This window comes from Lepidothrix coronata, unplaced genomic scaffold, assembly GCF_001604755.1.
Source record: "Lepidothrix coronata isolate B3197 unplaced genomic scaffold, Lepidothrix_coronata-1.0 Scaffold199, whole genome shotgun sequence".
Taxonomy (NCBI): domain Eukaryota; kingdom Metazoa; phylum Chordata; class Aves; order Passeriformes; family Pipridae; genus Lepidothrix; species Lepidothrix coronata.
Window position 1 is genome coordinate 374,242 of NW_016690379.1, and position 14,605 is coordinate 388,846.

Genomic DNA, 14,605 nt, shown 5'->3' on the forward strand with positions numbered 1-14,605 from the left:
GATGCCGCGGTTACTGATGCCCGGGCACGTCCCTCCTCTGCCACACCAGACGTGACACCACGAGCTGTGTGTCACAGCGGCTCTCCCCCCCAGCTGGTAGCCTTCATTTTGCATAAATCTGATTGTTTAACCCAGAAAGCATCACTGTCCATCTTGTCCTTGCTGCTGCACACCCTGTGAGCATCGAGGGGGGGACGGACAGAGCCCCTCCAGCCATTGTCTGACCACAGCACCCACCCCTCGGGACTTTAGGGAGCCTCTGGCTGCTCTCCTCCAGGAAGAGGATGCTGCATCCTCCAGGAAGAGGATGCTGCACCAGCAAAATCTTCCTGGAGGGACTCGAGCTTTTTGTGTTTCACAGATGCCAGCAAAGCAGCCTGAGCACAGCAGGAGGCAACGTGGCTCCATCTGCTCGAGAGCTCCCCGTGAGTTCTCATCTCCCATCCTCAGGGCTTTGCTGGCCGAGCAGACAAGCAGGACAGAGCTCTGCCCCACCCTGGGGCACAGCACACTCACCCCTCTGGGCTGCAGAGCCTGTTCCTCTGCTCACGGGCACGTCTGGAGCTGACCCCCTGCCCATCTGTCCGGGGCCAGGGAGGGGCTGGAGCAAAGCCACGGGGCAGACACGTCCTCTCCTGCAGTTCACAGCTGTCCTGCATCGCACTGTGCCCGTCTGAGGGCCAAAAATGCAGCACTGACACCCCCAAGGAGCTGCTCGGAGCAGCCCTGGCCCCGCTCCAGCTCAGATCCTGCTTCCCTCTGATCCCATCAGGTTTACTCACAGCCCCCAACCCCCGTTTGGGTTTGCTCTGGCTGTTCAACATCTGCTGCATCCCAGTGCAGAGCTGCTCTCAAATTGCTGCTGCTTTTGTCTTATTGAGCAGGGATCAGGGTGCCAAAACCAGCCGGGGCTCAGACACGGCCTCAGGGAACTGGGGAGCACAGAGGAGGGGGGCTCTGGAGCAAGCCATGGCCTTGCAGTCCCAGCCTGGCCCCTGCTCTTCTCCCTGTTCATTGAAGGCATCCCAGAAGCTGTTTTGTGTAAGAATAAAGCATGATGAGGCAGGAAAGAGCATCCATTTGCTCTGGGAGCCGAGCTCAAAAGCTGCTGATGGTGATGTACAAACGTCCCAGCAAAGGTACCAAATCCCCTGCGAGCAATGTGTGTTATTCCTTCTGTTATCCCAGGCTAAATCTGTAAAAATAAGACATTAAGAGTAAAATATTTTGAAATCTTGAATTATTTTCCCTTTTTAATCACCAGGCACTTGAATCAAATTTCCCAGAAACTCCCACTGGCTGGTTTTGGCCTCACTTCCAGTTCCACATTCACACCTCCCCTGGCCTCTAGTGATGTTTCCCAGAGATGGGTTTGGGGTTTTGAACATTTTCCTTCATGTGCCCTTCAAGTTGGGCCAGATCTGCACAGCAAGGTTATAAAACCAGGAGTGCCTGACCCCCCCCTCCCATGATCAATACCCAATCAATTGTCTCACAACCTTTCATTAAAGCACTTTGCTGCCGAGCTGATTTGAAATGCACTTGGGGCAGCTCCATCCCTGAGGAAGGGGGGCTGTGCTGGGAGGCAGCAGCTCCATCCCCCTCACAAAGAGCTCCCAGCTCCACGCTCCCCCTTCCCAACGCTTTGGAATTTTATTTCTTTAATAATCCTTGGTAACAAAATGCAGAGTGAGGAGCAAGGACATCACCCAGGTGGGGAGAGGCCGACCCAGGCACTCAGGGCATCAGGTGCAGGGACAGAGCAGGGAAAGCAAAAGGTGGGAGACAGGGAACAGCATTCCTCCCCACCAGACACAGAGGGATTTGACTTGCCTACGCTCACGTGGAGAGCTGTGTCCTTCAAAACCCAGAAAGACCAGAACCCCCTGAGCAGGGGGGATATAAATCCCCTGGGAGCCCTTTGGATATTTCCCAGCTGGGTTGATGACTGTGGCTTTCAGCTGGGAGAGGAAGCTCCCCAGGTGAGCCTCCCTCCTGTCCTGGTCCTGGCAGCCCCCTGGATGTGTGGCCAGGGGTTAAGATGCCCACGTTGCCACCCCAACCCCAGTGGCAGCTCTGAGAGCGACGGGGACTTGGAAATATTTTGAGCATCAAAGCAAAGGGGGTGCAGGGAAGGGCAATGGATCAGGGCTTGGCAGGCAGCAAGGGCAACACAGGTGGAGAAACTGCATTTAACAAGATTTCATGAGGGTGATCAGCAAAACAAGCATCCTTCAGAGGAGCTGTCAGCCAGTCTGGGTGGGTATTTTGAAGATCACTGCATTTCCCTCCCTGAACTGTGTCCCATTTCGAGGGGCTGGGAGGGGGGATGTTTCATTTTCTTTCACAAAATGACAAAAAGGGCCATCACACAAAACTGGGGAGCACATCTCAGCCTGGGTGGGAGCAACAGTTCCATGCACCACCCCACGCTCCGGGAACAGCGATGCCTTTAAGTAAAATGCCAAGTAAACTGCATTCCTTGTGTGGCAAGCAATAAGAGCTGCAGGCATCAGCCTGTGCCAGGCACTGCCCGAGGGAAGGGGCAGCCCTGGTGGTGCAGCTGTGCATTGACCAGCAGCATCCAGGGTGTCACAGCTTCACCTCGGTGTACTCCACAGGCTGGGATGCCACGGGGCTGGAGCAGGGCCAGAGATGTGCTTTCTTCTTCTTGGGGTCCACGTTGACATAGTCAGTCCCAGTCTTCATGTTCTCGTAGTCCTGGGCAGGGCCTGGCCCACGGCCTTTCCCTGGGAAGACCAGGGCTGTGTAGTTGATGTTCCCTCCTGAGCCTTGGCCCTGCAGAAGCAGCACAAACCCCAGGTCTGGCACCAGCACCCCCCTGGGGGTCTTTGCCCTGAACCCACTCAAAGGTGTTCACCCCTTCATAGAATCATGGGATGGTTTGGGTTCAAAGGGACTTTAAAGCTCATCTCATTCCACCCCTGCCATGGGCAGGGACACCTTCCACTAGCCCAGGTTGCTCCAAGCCCCATCCAACCTGGCCTTGGACACTTCCAGGGATGGGGCAGCCACAGCTTCTCTGGGCAACCTGTGCCAGGGCCTCCCCACCCTCACAGGGAAGATTTTTTCCTAATATTCCTAATTTCCCTAACATGCCCAATTGTGCCCAAGGATCTCCCTGGCCCCTGGGGATGTTTCCCTCTAAAAGGGGAACGCTGCATGTGGCAGAGGACAGCCACCACCCCAGCACCCCTGATGGCATCTCAATATGATTTGATGCATTTCCCCCCCACCACCACCCCTGGTGCTGCTCTGGGGGTCTCGAGCCAGGCAGGAGCCACATGGACACAGTGCTGGCACCTCCACTGCTGGGCTGGGGCCGTTCTGGCAGAGGTTCTGTGCCCAGGGCTGTACCTGTGGGCAGGAGGGGCTGTCAGATGAGTCCTCCGAGGTGTCCGAGGAGGTGTCGCTGCTCCCTGAAACACAGGAGACATCACCACCAGCAGCCCTTCCCAGGGGGTTACAGGAGTGCAAACTGAAAATCCAAAAACCACCAGTGTGAGCCCTCCCCACCCCACCCCTGGCCTGTAGGGAACCAGGCAGGGAAAGCCCGGGGAGATACAGGAGGCAACTGGGCTGGTGAGTGGCTCTTGTGCCAGCCCTTTGCTGGCCACTTGCTCCCGTGGCCACCTCGGGGTCTTCCCAGCTCGGAAGGGAAGGCACATCACACAAATGCCAAGCCTAAAGTTCCCATCCCAGCACCAGGACAAAGCCCTGTGGCTGCAGGACCCCCTTACCTGCATAGGCTGGTGCTGGTTGTTGTGCCTTGGCCCCTCCTGCTGATGGAGTGGGATCCGGGGTGGGCTGTGCCATAGGGGCTGGATCCAGGGTGGGCTGTGCCACAGGGCTGCTGGATCTCTGCATCCCATGGGAATGCTGGGCTGGGACCAAGAGGAGAGTGAGCACCTTGCCCTGGCTGTGCCCGATGCACCCCACACCCCACACGGACCCCCACCCTCTGCAGGAGCCCCAGCACTGCCCCACAGCAAACCCCAGTAATTATTGCTGTGTGCTGGAGTGGGCACAGATCCGTCAGCTCGGTTATGGAGATGATTCAGTCGTGCCCTGCTCTGCAGGGAGAGGCTGCAGTGTTAAATCACAGCATCAGGGTCTCTCCTTGCGAGTTTGGAATGAGTTTGACCCCGGGGGCAAACAGGGCTGGGTTATGTACAAATGGGAGCAGGAGTTTTGAGTGAAAGACTTTCCTGCCGGGAAGTGGAGCTTCACCACAAATAATGTGCTGTCAATGGATTCTGGTGGGGTTTTCCCACCACTTCACTAACAAGAGCAATGAAAGAAAATGGTTTTGAAACAACCCAAGGTTTGTATGACCCTCACTGACGCTGCTCACATCACTTACAGCTCTCCCACAGCCTGGACCCCAGCACAGCACAGTGATGCTGGTGCTCCATCCCTGCCCTGACCCTTTCCCATTCCACACTGGGGCCCAACAAATGAAAAAAAAAAACCCAACAGGACAGTAAATTACCTATTTTCCTGCTGAGCATGAAGTAAAGTGACAGCAAGAGGAGAGCATACAGGAGCAAGGTGACAGCTGAGATGATGACAAATATCCACCTGAACAAGAGAAAAGTCTTATATCCAACTGAAATCACAAAATTCTTTTAAATCTCTCAGGTACTGTTTGGCTGCTGCTGATTCAAGACAAAAGGGTTGCTGGTAGTTTTTGAGTTTGCTTTTTGTCTTTAAGGCAACATGCCCCAAAATCTGGGGCTTGGTTTACAAGAATTACTGGTGTTCCTTGCACTTTATTTTTGGGTGCCTGTCCTCAGAAGGGTTCTTGAAACCCTCATTGCCAGTGACTGGGGGGGTGTGTGGTGCTTGAGGGAAGGGAGGAGTTACGGATATTATAGAATTATAGAATGTTTTGGGTTGGAAGGGATCTTAGAAGCTCATCCAGTCCAACCCCCTGTTGAGAAGGGACATCTTCAACTAGACCAGATGGCTCAGAGCCCCCCAGCCTGGCCTTGAATGTTTGCAGGGCTCCTCTCCCAGGGTGTTGTACTCACCACTCACAAGAGATCATTCTCCTGGTGAGGCGTCTCCGAGGTCTTGGGGGGGACACAGAAAGGCAGCAAGACCTGGTGGCAACCAACCAAAATGGTCCCACTGAGCTTCACGCTGCTCCTCACGAGCTGAAGATCAGGCTCAGCACTTGAGAGAGGTGGTTGGACATTGCAGATGTAAAATAAAGGCCCCCAGCCCTCCCTCTGCTTGAGTCCTCCTTGTTCACACCCTCACACGGCCACAGGCTCTCCCTGCCCTTATCACTGAGCTTAATGGCTTTATAAACTGTCACCTCAGTCCTTTCTGCTACTTGACAGGAGCTCCCAGGCTCCACTGTGGCCCTGGGAGCAACAAGAATTGAAATTTATTCTTCTCGCTTTAATCCTCTCTCGTGGTTCCTTCTTTCTTTTTTCTCTTAATCCACCAAAAAAAAAAAAAAGAGAGAGAGCTATAATCTGAAAAAAAAATAAAAAACATAGAATAAAGTGACCAAAAGAAGGCTGTGGGTTGGTGTGAGGCTCTTGCATCAGTCAAGGTCCAGACAGAAATATCAGAGGCCCTTCAACACCTCTCTGTCTGAGACACCTCGGATTTAATTCTAGGTGAGCACTTAAATCCTGGTGAAGTTGAGAGGGTTTAAGGCAGAAAATCAGAAAACACAAATGCCTGAGCTGGGCCCCTTGGCTTGGGGCTTTTGGCCATAACACTCCGGAGATTTATAATAAAGGATGGCAATCCAGGTGTTCATTTTGTGAGCTTTCACTTGCATAAAGTCACTTCAAATTTTCACTCAGTGCCTCTAAACTCTCATTTATAAGTGGCTGACAGGGAGAGATTTCAGCTGAAGCTTTGATACAGTGATTAAAGAAGCCATGATGATATGGCTGATGGACTGACAGATTGATAGTTACAGCAAAGGCATTATCCATCCTATGGATCAGATTCTATCATTTCCTCTATGACACGTTTCTCAGTGTAATTCATCAAAAGCTTTTCTGATAACCACCACTCTCCTGTGAAGTCCCACTTACCCAAACAGTCTGGCAACAGCCAAGCTAAAAGCCCATTCCTTGCTGGAATCTTCCCCCTCCCTTATTAAACTGCTCTGTCCCCAGATATCCTTCTCAGGGGGCTGCCATTCTTAAAAGGCTCATTTCCTACCGAGGGGCAGGAGATGCTGCTGTGGCAGATAACGATCTGAAAAGCGAGCTGCTCAAAAGGAAATTGCAAAATAAGACCCAAATCCAGCTCTCAGTGGCAGGCAGGCTCTTTGCTGAGCTGGGCACGGCGAGATGGAAGCGCCGATATGCGAACGCGTTATCGAAATCTCTATTTGGAGAGAGCAGCCAGCCAGAGCCCGGCAGCACATGTACTTTTTTGGGTCTATCAGGTAATTTCTGTGGGCCTCCCACCCTCCAGCCCCTCAGGACATGCACCCTTTTCAAGCAAGGCGCTGTGTTGGAATCAAGGCCTGCAAAGAGCTGCTCCTCGGCCGCTTGCCGAGAGGTCAATGCAAGACATCTACACTCCATCTAAAGGTAAGAAAACCCACCAGAACGCCTCAAATTGTTTTAATCCCATCAGAGTCAGGCCTTGCTGGCCCAGTTAAAGGCCAAAGCTCAGCCTGGTGGTGGCACATGCCTGCAGGCACCCTTGGAGGTGGACGCCCAACCCAGCTCTCCTCCTGCCGTTCCAATGCCCGGCGGAGTGCGATATCCAGCGGTGATTTACCTGGGGCAGCGGAGCTCTCCACACCTCCTTTCCTGCAGGACTGGGGCAGCTGGAGCCTGGGAGGCAGCAGGATCTAAGGATGTTTCAGCAGCATTTTGGGTGCAGCCGCAGGGTCCGGCGGCTCAGAGCGCTCGCCAGCTCGGTGCCGGATGCGGTCACGCTCTGCCCCCCTGCTGATGGCAGGGACGAGCCCACATGAGGTTCCATGACGCCTCCCCGCTGTCAACTGCCTCATTTAAATATATTTGGGTGTTTCTCTGCTGTTCTGCAACCACTTTGCTCCAGGGTTTGGGACCCTGCGCTGCTTGACCGGGTTCTGCGTCTTGCTCCGTCTTCCAACAGCTTTGTGCTAAAACGCAGCTGAGCTTCCTTGGAGCGGAGCAGTCCTGAGGGCAGGGAGCCAGCTGCAGTCCCCAGCAACTCAGCTGCCACCCAAAAAGTGCTCTGGGTGCTTCCAGGTAAAACATCTTGCACAGGGATAAAATATTTTACCTCGTGGGGATGTGGTCCCAGCACCTCGCATGAGGGTGGATGGGCCTCCACCTGCCCACGCTCTGGGAAGTTTTCTGGCTCAGGAATAACTTGCAGCATCACTTAATAATGATGGGGTGCAAGCAGCAGCCTGACAGACCCCTCTTGATGGTTCCCACCAGATTTAGGGAGGGCTGGGCCACTGCTCCATGGGAACTGATGATGTTGCAGCTCTCACACTGAGCCAGAGTTTAGGTGCTGGGAATTCCCTGCAGCAGCCTGGCCTCTCTTGTGCTTTTTCCCTGGAAGGAGACAGGTCAGGAACCCTTTTTGCAAAGTCCCTAATCATGGGGATGGCGCCTGCTGGCATTTCACCATCTCCATCACCCCCACAGCAATCCTCTCCCGGGGAGAAAACATCCCAACATCCCCGTGAATCCCCTGGACCTTCTAAAGGCAAAGAGAAGAACAGATCCCAAGAAGAACTACATACCCCAGGAGCTCCACCACAAATTGGGGTGTCCTGCCACATCCCCGCCATGGGTCAGTCATTTCCCACATGCCCCCTCATCCCCTGGGACTGCAGGATCATCAGCTCCCTCACCAGGAGATGTTAGTCCTGCTCTACCCACGACTGCTGTGCCACAGGTAAATATTTAACTGAAACTGGCTTGTTTGTTGGGTTTTTTTTAATGTGAGTGTTTGCTATTGCAGCGTTTCTCTCTTTCAAGTGCTCCTGATGGATAAACAGATTAACAGGTGGGAGAAGTGTTTGATAAACGGAGAAAAAAAAAAAGGCCTTTTTAGAACACGCTGCTTGGGCACGATTTGAATCAGCCAGAGCTCGCAGTGGAAGTGGCTACACTAAAGGAAATGCATAAAAAGGAACACAGATAACATATTTTTAGCCTCAAAGCAGGTTTCTTGCATGAGGAAAGCTCCATACATAGAGCTGGCAAGAGGTGCCTTTTACACCCAAGGTGCACAATGTAATTCTGAGGCACCTGAGGGCAGGTTTGTGCAGCTGAGAGGGTGAGACACACCTTGGGACAGCCCCTGCCTGGCAGCAGTGCAGGGCTGCACAAATATCACCAGACCTGGGATGCTCCAGGAGCTTGAGCCACCTTTAATCACATTTCTTTGGGGTGTAAGAGCTTTTTCTGCTGTTTTATTAACAAGATGGATTCAAAGTGTCGTAAATAATGCTAAATAGTGTCATAAATAATGCTGTGTTTGGCTCTGTCACTCTGGCCTGCGTCCCAGGAGCAGGCAGGGATGGGCAGCACAGGCAGGGACAGGCAGGGATAGGCTGATCCTGAAGAGTTGAGGGGCACCATGGGTTGAAAACAGGACGTCTCTTCCCCCTGCAAACCCAGTGTATTCCAACATATTGAGGTACAGCTGAAAGTACACATGAATCAAAGCCTTTCTGTCCCAGTTTTCTGGGCAAATATGGCCGAGTTGCTCCCAAAAGACAGAAAAAACCCACCCATTTTGCTCCACTTGAAATAAAAACGTTGGTGCACCTTTGAGAATTCAGCTCTTAAAATTCCTTCTAGAATAGCTAAAAAGTAGAAATAATTTTGCTTCACTTCAAAAATTTCTAAGTGAAAGGTCTGGGCCCTCTTTATGACTTTCATCTTCGCATTTTCACGCTGAATCCGCTGTTAGGAGTTTGCAGATTATGATGATCCAATTGGGGAATCTTTTGAACAAAATAAACCATTTCACTGCAAGTATTTGGCGTGTCTGTGCTACAGCTCACCCTCACGTTTATCTCTGAAGCCCAGTGACCCTTCAGGCTGGGTTTTCTGACAGGATTTTCGGGTTATAAACCATGTCTGGAACAATCCACTTGCCGCTTTCAGCTGATCTGGCACTTGCTGCAGCTGCTTTTGTTTTAGGAAGTTTCTTTTTAATCCATGAATATATGATTAGGACGAGAGGGGAAATACATTAAATACATAAAGTACGTTAAACTGCATCTTAAAAGGGAAACACATAATCACTTGGTCTAAAGCTACTCAGTGAAAAAACACTTCAGCCACCAATCTGGGCACAGGGAAATGCAGGGAATTTTCATTTGACTGGGAAAAATATGGCAGCATCTGCCATCAGCATCCACTCTGCCTTGCCCTGCATCTCCCTGCTTATACCAAAAAATTTGATAAGATTTTTTTAAGCTTAATCTCCCTGCAAAGCTGCGGAGAGGAGGAGCCTTGGAGCATCTCCCAGGGGCAGAGACACAATTCCCCCCAAACAGGAGACACAGCTTGGCTCTCTCACAGCCCCATTGGTACCTGGGCCTCACAGGTATGGACTTGGATTTCCTGGAGGAGGGCTTTAATTGGATAAAACAGACTAACTGGGATAGATAAAAAATTGATTAGCACAGTGCTAAGGGTAGAAACCCCATTAAAGAGTAAAACACCTGAGTAAAACACCCCCTTTGTGGCCCCAACCATTAGTGCCACAAACATGGAAAACAAGGACAGCACAGCATCATCCCTGGCCCGGGAGATGGTGGCAGCAAGAAAACCCTTTCCTCCCCCCACTCGCTTCCCCACTCGCCTCCCCTCATATCTAAAGGCTTTATTTGTTCATCAGCATTTTCTGTTTGCACTCAGAGGCTTTAATGAGATGCCCGTCCCGGGTTAAACAAAACTCACAGGGGACGAGCCCATTAGTGGCTGTAAAGCAACAGGGAACTGTCTCCCATGAAAAGCCACTTCTTCCTGGCACCGACTGCTGTTTAAAAGGGAAAGCTGGAGATTCCAGAGCAGTCCATCACTGCTAATTAGTGTTTTCTTTTTAGTTTGGTGGCTGCCCTGATGCTACAAACGCATCCTTTTCCTGTGCTCCCCGCAGCTGCCGGGGTTTGGGGCACCCCATGGCCACGGGCAGGTCCCTGGGGTGGAGCTGTGGGGCAAAGGAGAGGGGAAACGCTCCCCCAGAGCATTTTGGGGGGACTTCCACTGGCTGTGTGATTGCCAGCGGGCAGGGACTGCTGTTGGGATGAGCGCCCCGTCCTGCTCCCGCTTCCCTAAGACCTTCCCTGCCCCAAAAGCAGCCGGCACGGCTCCCTGCAGGTCCCCCCCACGCCTCCCTCACCCACAAAAGCAAACCTGACCCCGCAGTGCCCGTTCTGCCTCGCCTGGGACGTGGCCAGTGATTCATGCCCGGTGCCCGAGCGCGGTGTTGACTCTGGCAGGGGCGTTATCGCGGGCGCCGGGCGGCCCTGGGGGTATAAGAACAACCTGCAGAGCCCAGCGAGGCCACTGAGCCGCCAGCATGAAGCGCCTCCTCCTCCTCGCCATGCTCTGCCTCTCCCTGGCCAGCGGCCTGAAAAGGTAAGGGGGTCCCCGAGCTGCACCCCAGTTCCCCAGGCTCTCGGAGGGGCTTTGCTCTTTGGGTGCTGCCAGAGCCGTGATGAGCGGGCAGAGCTGAGCTGCCCCGGCACAGACACCTCGTGCTGGCACCACACTGTGGTTTCTCACATCGCTCAGTGGGCTCCATCCCTCTGGGCAGACCCCGTCAGCAGCAGTGGGATGAGGTGGGGTCTGTAAACAGGGTCTGTGCGGGCAGACAGGGCAGAAAACACTGGCATGAATTCCCCTTGGCCCTGCTCACCTCTCCCAGCCTGAAGGCCCTTTCCATCAGTCACGTTGAGCTCCTGCCCGTCCTGCCCGTCCCGCCACTGCCAGGACGTGCATCCTCTCCTGCCAGCTTTGCCCTTGATTTGCTGCCTCCTAAAACAGACCCAGTCCCCCCGTTCAGCTGTGCCTCGGCCAGAGGGCTCTGCAGTGGGGGATGTGGGGAAACAGGCTCTGGACCTGCATCCTGGCTGTGCCGGGACCCTCAGGGTGGGCACGGGGGCTGCAGGACTCCAGCAGCACCCACGGCCCCGTGTGAGTGACCAGGACCCTTCTCCCCCAGGGTGCCCCTGACGCGGCGCCGCTCCCTGCGGAAGCTGCTGCGGGAGCGTGGGCAGCTCTCCCACTTCTGGAAAGCCCACGGGCTGGACATGGTGCAGGACAGCGAGGACTGCGCTGCCTTCTCAGAAGCCAACGAGCCCCTCATCAACTACCTGGATGTAAGCAGGGCACAGGAGTTTGCCTGAGCAGTCCCCAGTGCTTCCCAGAAATCCCACGCCCGCAGCAGTGCCCGGCGTGCCAGGACTCGCTGCCTGCCCGTGCCTGCCTGGCCCTTTGTTCCCGGGAATGTGGCGATGAGGACAAGGCAGAGCATTCACGGCAGGCACTGCCAGCCCTCTCCCTCCCTGCTGCATTCCCCCCACCCACAGGGAGACAGATTTCCTCCAAAACTGACTCGTTACACACTCGTCAGAGCAAGTCCCACCACAGAGGACCCAGAGGTGGAGGGGCTTCCCCAGGCTCATCCCATTCTCCAGCAGTGCCCCCACAGCCCCTTCCTCTGTCTGCATCCCGGTGATGAGGGTCTCCTCAGGGCCCAGCCTTCCCAGGAAGAGGATGGAGCCTGCACCCACCATCCTGCCTTTTGTCCTCAGCTTCCCTCGTTGTCCCTTAAATATTTGTCTCCTTTATTTCACCCGGCACGATGTGACTGTGATAGAACCCCATCCACACCCTGTGGTCACCCCACCACAGGCTCCCCTTCGCCAGAGTTTCTTGGTGTGCTGCCAACTCACGGTGGTCCCTGCTCCACTCTTTGCTAGATGGAGTATTTTGGGCAGATCTCCATCGGAACTCCCCCCCAGAACTTCACCGTGGTGTTCGACACGGGCTCCTCCAACCTCTGGGTACCGTCCGTCTACTGCGTCAGCAAAGCCTGTGGTGAGTACAGTCAGACCAGTGAGGCCACGGGGTCACCAGCACACCCAGCTGAGCCCTTTGGGGACCCTCCCCACCCAGCTGAGCCCTTTGGGGACCCTCCCCACCCAGCTGAGCCCTGCAAGGCACACACAGATAACAGAAACCTGGGGGGCAGGCGGGGGAGCCCCAGTGGGTGTGTCTGCCCAGGAGTGGGTGGTGATCACACCACCAGGACCCAGGTGACAATGGCCATGTTCTTTAGGCCGTTCTTGTGGGAGCCTTTAAACAAACAGGCAGAGATGGTAGTACAGAATGCAGCTTGTCAGCAAGGGGCAGGGTGGCAGGAGTGGGAAGGCACAACTCTGGGCTGGCTGCCCGGGGGCTCGGTGGGTGACAAGCACTGGGCTTGTTTGGGCTGTCAGCGATGAGCCAGTCCTGCTGCTGCAGCTCCAGGGCTGCCCCAGAGCCCAGGGGGAATTGGGGAATATCACTGGATGCTGCAGTGCCCATAGGGCTGCTCCTGGCTGCAAACCAGGAATAGCAGTGCTCATCTTCGGGACTCATAAAAACACCACACGAGCTAATTCCGCTCCTCTACCAACCCTGGCACCTTTCAGTCAGATTGAAATGGGATAAGTTTTATCCCTCCTCAAAACTCCAGCACAACCCTTGGCAGTGTGCCCGTGACCAGGAGTTTCGGTGACACCACCCTCCACCATCAGTTGTCTCCACTGGCCTTGGGGGCTCCTGGCAGCTGTGGCCGTGCAAAAAAATCACATTTCTGCTGACAGATCCCATCTCCTTCCCCAGCTGGACACGCCAAGTTCCATCCGACACAGTCCAGCACCTACCAGGTGATAGGGACCCCCTTCTCCATCCGGTACGGGACCGGCAGCCTGACGGGGCTCATCGGATCCGACCAAGTAGCCGTGAGTCACCTTTGGCTTCTCCTGCTCTGGGCAACTTGCCTGGCACATGCCCACGGACTCAGCACCCCCGTGGAACCCCCTCCTCCCTGCAGGTCGAGGGTCTCACCGTGAGCAACCAGCAGTTTGCAGAGAGCATCAGTGAGCCGGGAAAAGCCTTCCTGGACGCCGAGTTCGACGGGATCCTGGGCCTGGCTTACCCCTCGCTGGCCGTGGACGGCATCACTCCTGTCTTTGACAACATGATGGCACAAAATCTGGTGGAGCTGCCCCTGTTCTCCGTCTACATGAGCACGTACGGGCACAGCCTTGCTCCGGGATGCTGCTTAGAGCCTGTCATTGCTTGAGGGAACAGGAGGGCCTGCTAAAATAGAGCTGTTTTACTGAGCTAGTGAAGGGGGTTTGGTGCCAGGCTGAGCATCACAGACCTTTGGCCTTACAGGGATAGCATTTGTGGGGAGCAGGCAGGTGTAAATCCACCCATTTAAAATGTTATTTGCAAAGTTAACGGGGAAAAAATGCCTCATGGCTTTTCCTCCTCCCTCCAGGAACCCCGAATCCCCCCTGGGAGGAGAGCTGCTTTTTGGGGGGTTTGACACATCCCGCTTCACAGGGACCCTGAACTGGGTGCCAGTGACCCAGCAAGGGTACTGGCAGATCCAGCTGGACAAGTGAGTGGTGCTGGACAGGGAGGGAAGGCTGGGCTGGGGGGGGGAGGAGCAGGACAAATCCCTCTTGGTCCTTCTCTCTCACCTCTTCCAGCATCCAGGTGGGTGGGACAGTGACCTTCTGCGCCGACGGCTGCCAGGCCATCGTGGACACCGGGACATCGCTCATCGCAGGCCCCACCAAGGAGGTCAAACAACTGCAAAACTACATCGGTGCTGCGCCTGTGGATGGAGAGGTGAGAGGCAGGGTGGGGAGAGGAGGGGGCAAAGCCCTGGGAGCCCCAGCCTGCCTGGAGTGACCTCCCTGCTGCGTTGCAGTACGCCGTGGAGTGCAGCAACCTCAGCGTGATGCCCGACGTGACCTTCACCATCAACGGGCTCCCCTACACGCTCAGCGCCCAGGCTTACACCCTCATGGTATGGCTGTGGCACCACCACCCCCCATTCCCAGCAGCTCCAGTGACACAGGTGGCCCAGAGCCACGCTGGGAGCTGAGTCCGGTGTCCCAGTGGGTGACAAGCCCCACTGCTCCGTGCTTTGTCACCGTTCCTGCAATGTTTCCGTGGGCACGAGGCTCTTGGGCTCATTGCCAGCTTTGCCCTTCTCCTCCCCCAGGAGGAAGGTGGTGGTGTGACCTTCTGCCTCAGCGGCTTCCAGGGCAATGACATCCCCCCTCCGGCCGGACCCCTCTGGATTTTGGGCGACGTTTTTATCCGTCAGTTCTACTCCGTCTTTGACCGTGGGAATAACAGGGTGGGGTTGGCCCCTGCTGTCCCTTAGGGCTGGGGCATCCTGTGGGGTAGGAGGGGAACAGAGCCACCAGGATGCTGCCCTCGGGCAGGCCAGGGGATGTCACTGCTGCATCGGTGTCCCCAAGGGGGTGAAGACACCTGAAGAGCCCAGCAGAAGGTCAGTCCACGCCAGGACACAATTTCACAGTGAACATAAAAACATCTCGAGCAGC

At 54.9% G+C, this 14,605-nt stretch overlaps 2 protein-coding genes across 2 annotated transcripts; one reads left to right on the top strand and one right to left on the bottom strand.

Moving 5' to 3' along the window:
- Positions 1-2,592: 2,592 nt before the first annotated feature.
- Positions 2,593-5,221, bottom strand: CUNH1orf186 (chromosome unknown C1orf186 homolog). The gene is made up of 5 exons (XM_017832078.1): positions 5,178-5,221; positions 4,514-4,602; positions 3,762-3,905; positions 3,379-3,440; positions 2,593-2,799 (listed from the first exon to the last, which is right to left on the bottom strand). Exons 1-5 carry the CDS (start codon positions 5,219-5,221, stop codon positions 2,593-2,595), a joined length of 546 nt encoding a protein of 181 aa, XP_017687567.1.
- Positions 5,222-10,545: 5,324 nt separating this feature from the next.
- Positions 10,546-14,605, top strand: CTSE (cathepsin E). Its single transcript, XM_017832099.1, has 9 exons — positions 10,546-10,604; positions 11,191-11,347; positions 11,951-12,068; positions 12,858-12,976; positions 13,069-13,268; positions 13,522-13,644; positions 13,736-13,877; positions 13,960-14,058; positions 14,257-14,605. The coding sequence occupies exons 1-9, from the start codon at positions 10,546-10,548 to the stop codon at positions 14,419-14,421; spliced, it is 1,182 nt and encodes a 393-aa protein (XP_017687588.1). The 3' UTR covers positions 14,422-14,605.

Excerpts from the sequence above, each read along its gene's own strand:
- CUNH1orf186 (XM_017832078.1), bottom strand. The coding sequence starts at position 5,221 with ATGTCCAACCACCTCTCTCAAGTGCTGAGCCTGATCTTCAGCTC. Across the intron at positions 4,603-5,177 it reads CTGAGCCTGATCTTCAGCTC|GTGGATATTTGTCATCATCT; the intron begins GTGAGGAGCAGC and ends TCTCTTGTTCAG. Across the intron at positions 3,906-4,513 it reads CATGCTCAGCAGGAAAATAG|CCCAGCATTCCCATGGGATG; the intron begins GTAATTTACTGT and ends TCTTGGTCCCAG.
- CTSE (XM_017832099.1), top strand. The coding sequence starts at position 10,546 with ATGAAGCGCCTCCTCCTCCTCGCCATGCTCTGCCTCTCCCTGGCCAGC. Across the intron at positions 13,269-13,521 it reads TTCTCCGTCTACATGAGCAC|GAACCCCGAATCCCCCCTGG; the intron begins GTACGGGCACAG and ends TCCTCCCTCCAG. Across the intron at positions 14,059-14,256 it reads CCCAGGCTTACACCCTCATG|GAGGAAGGTGGTGGTGTGAC; the intron begins GTATGGCTGTGG and ends CTCCTCCCCCAG.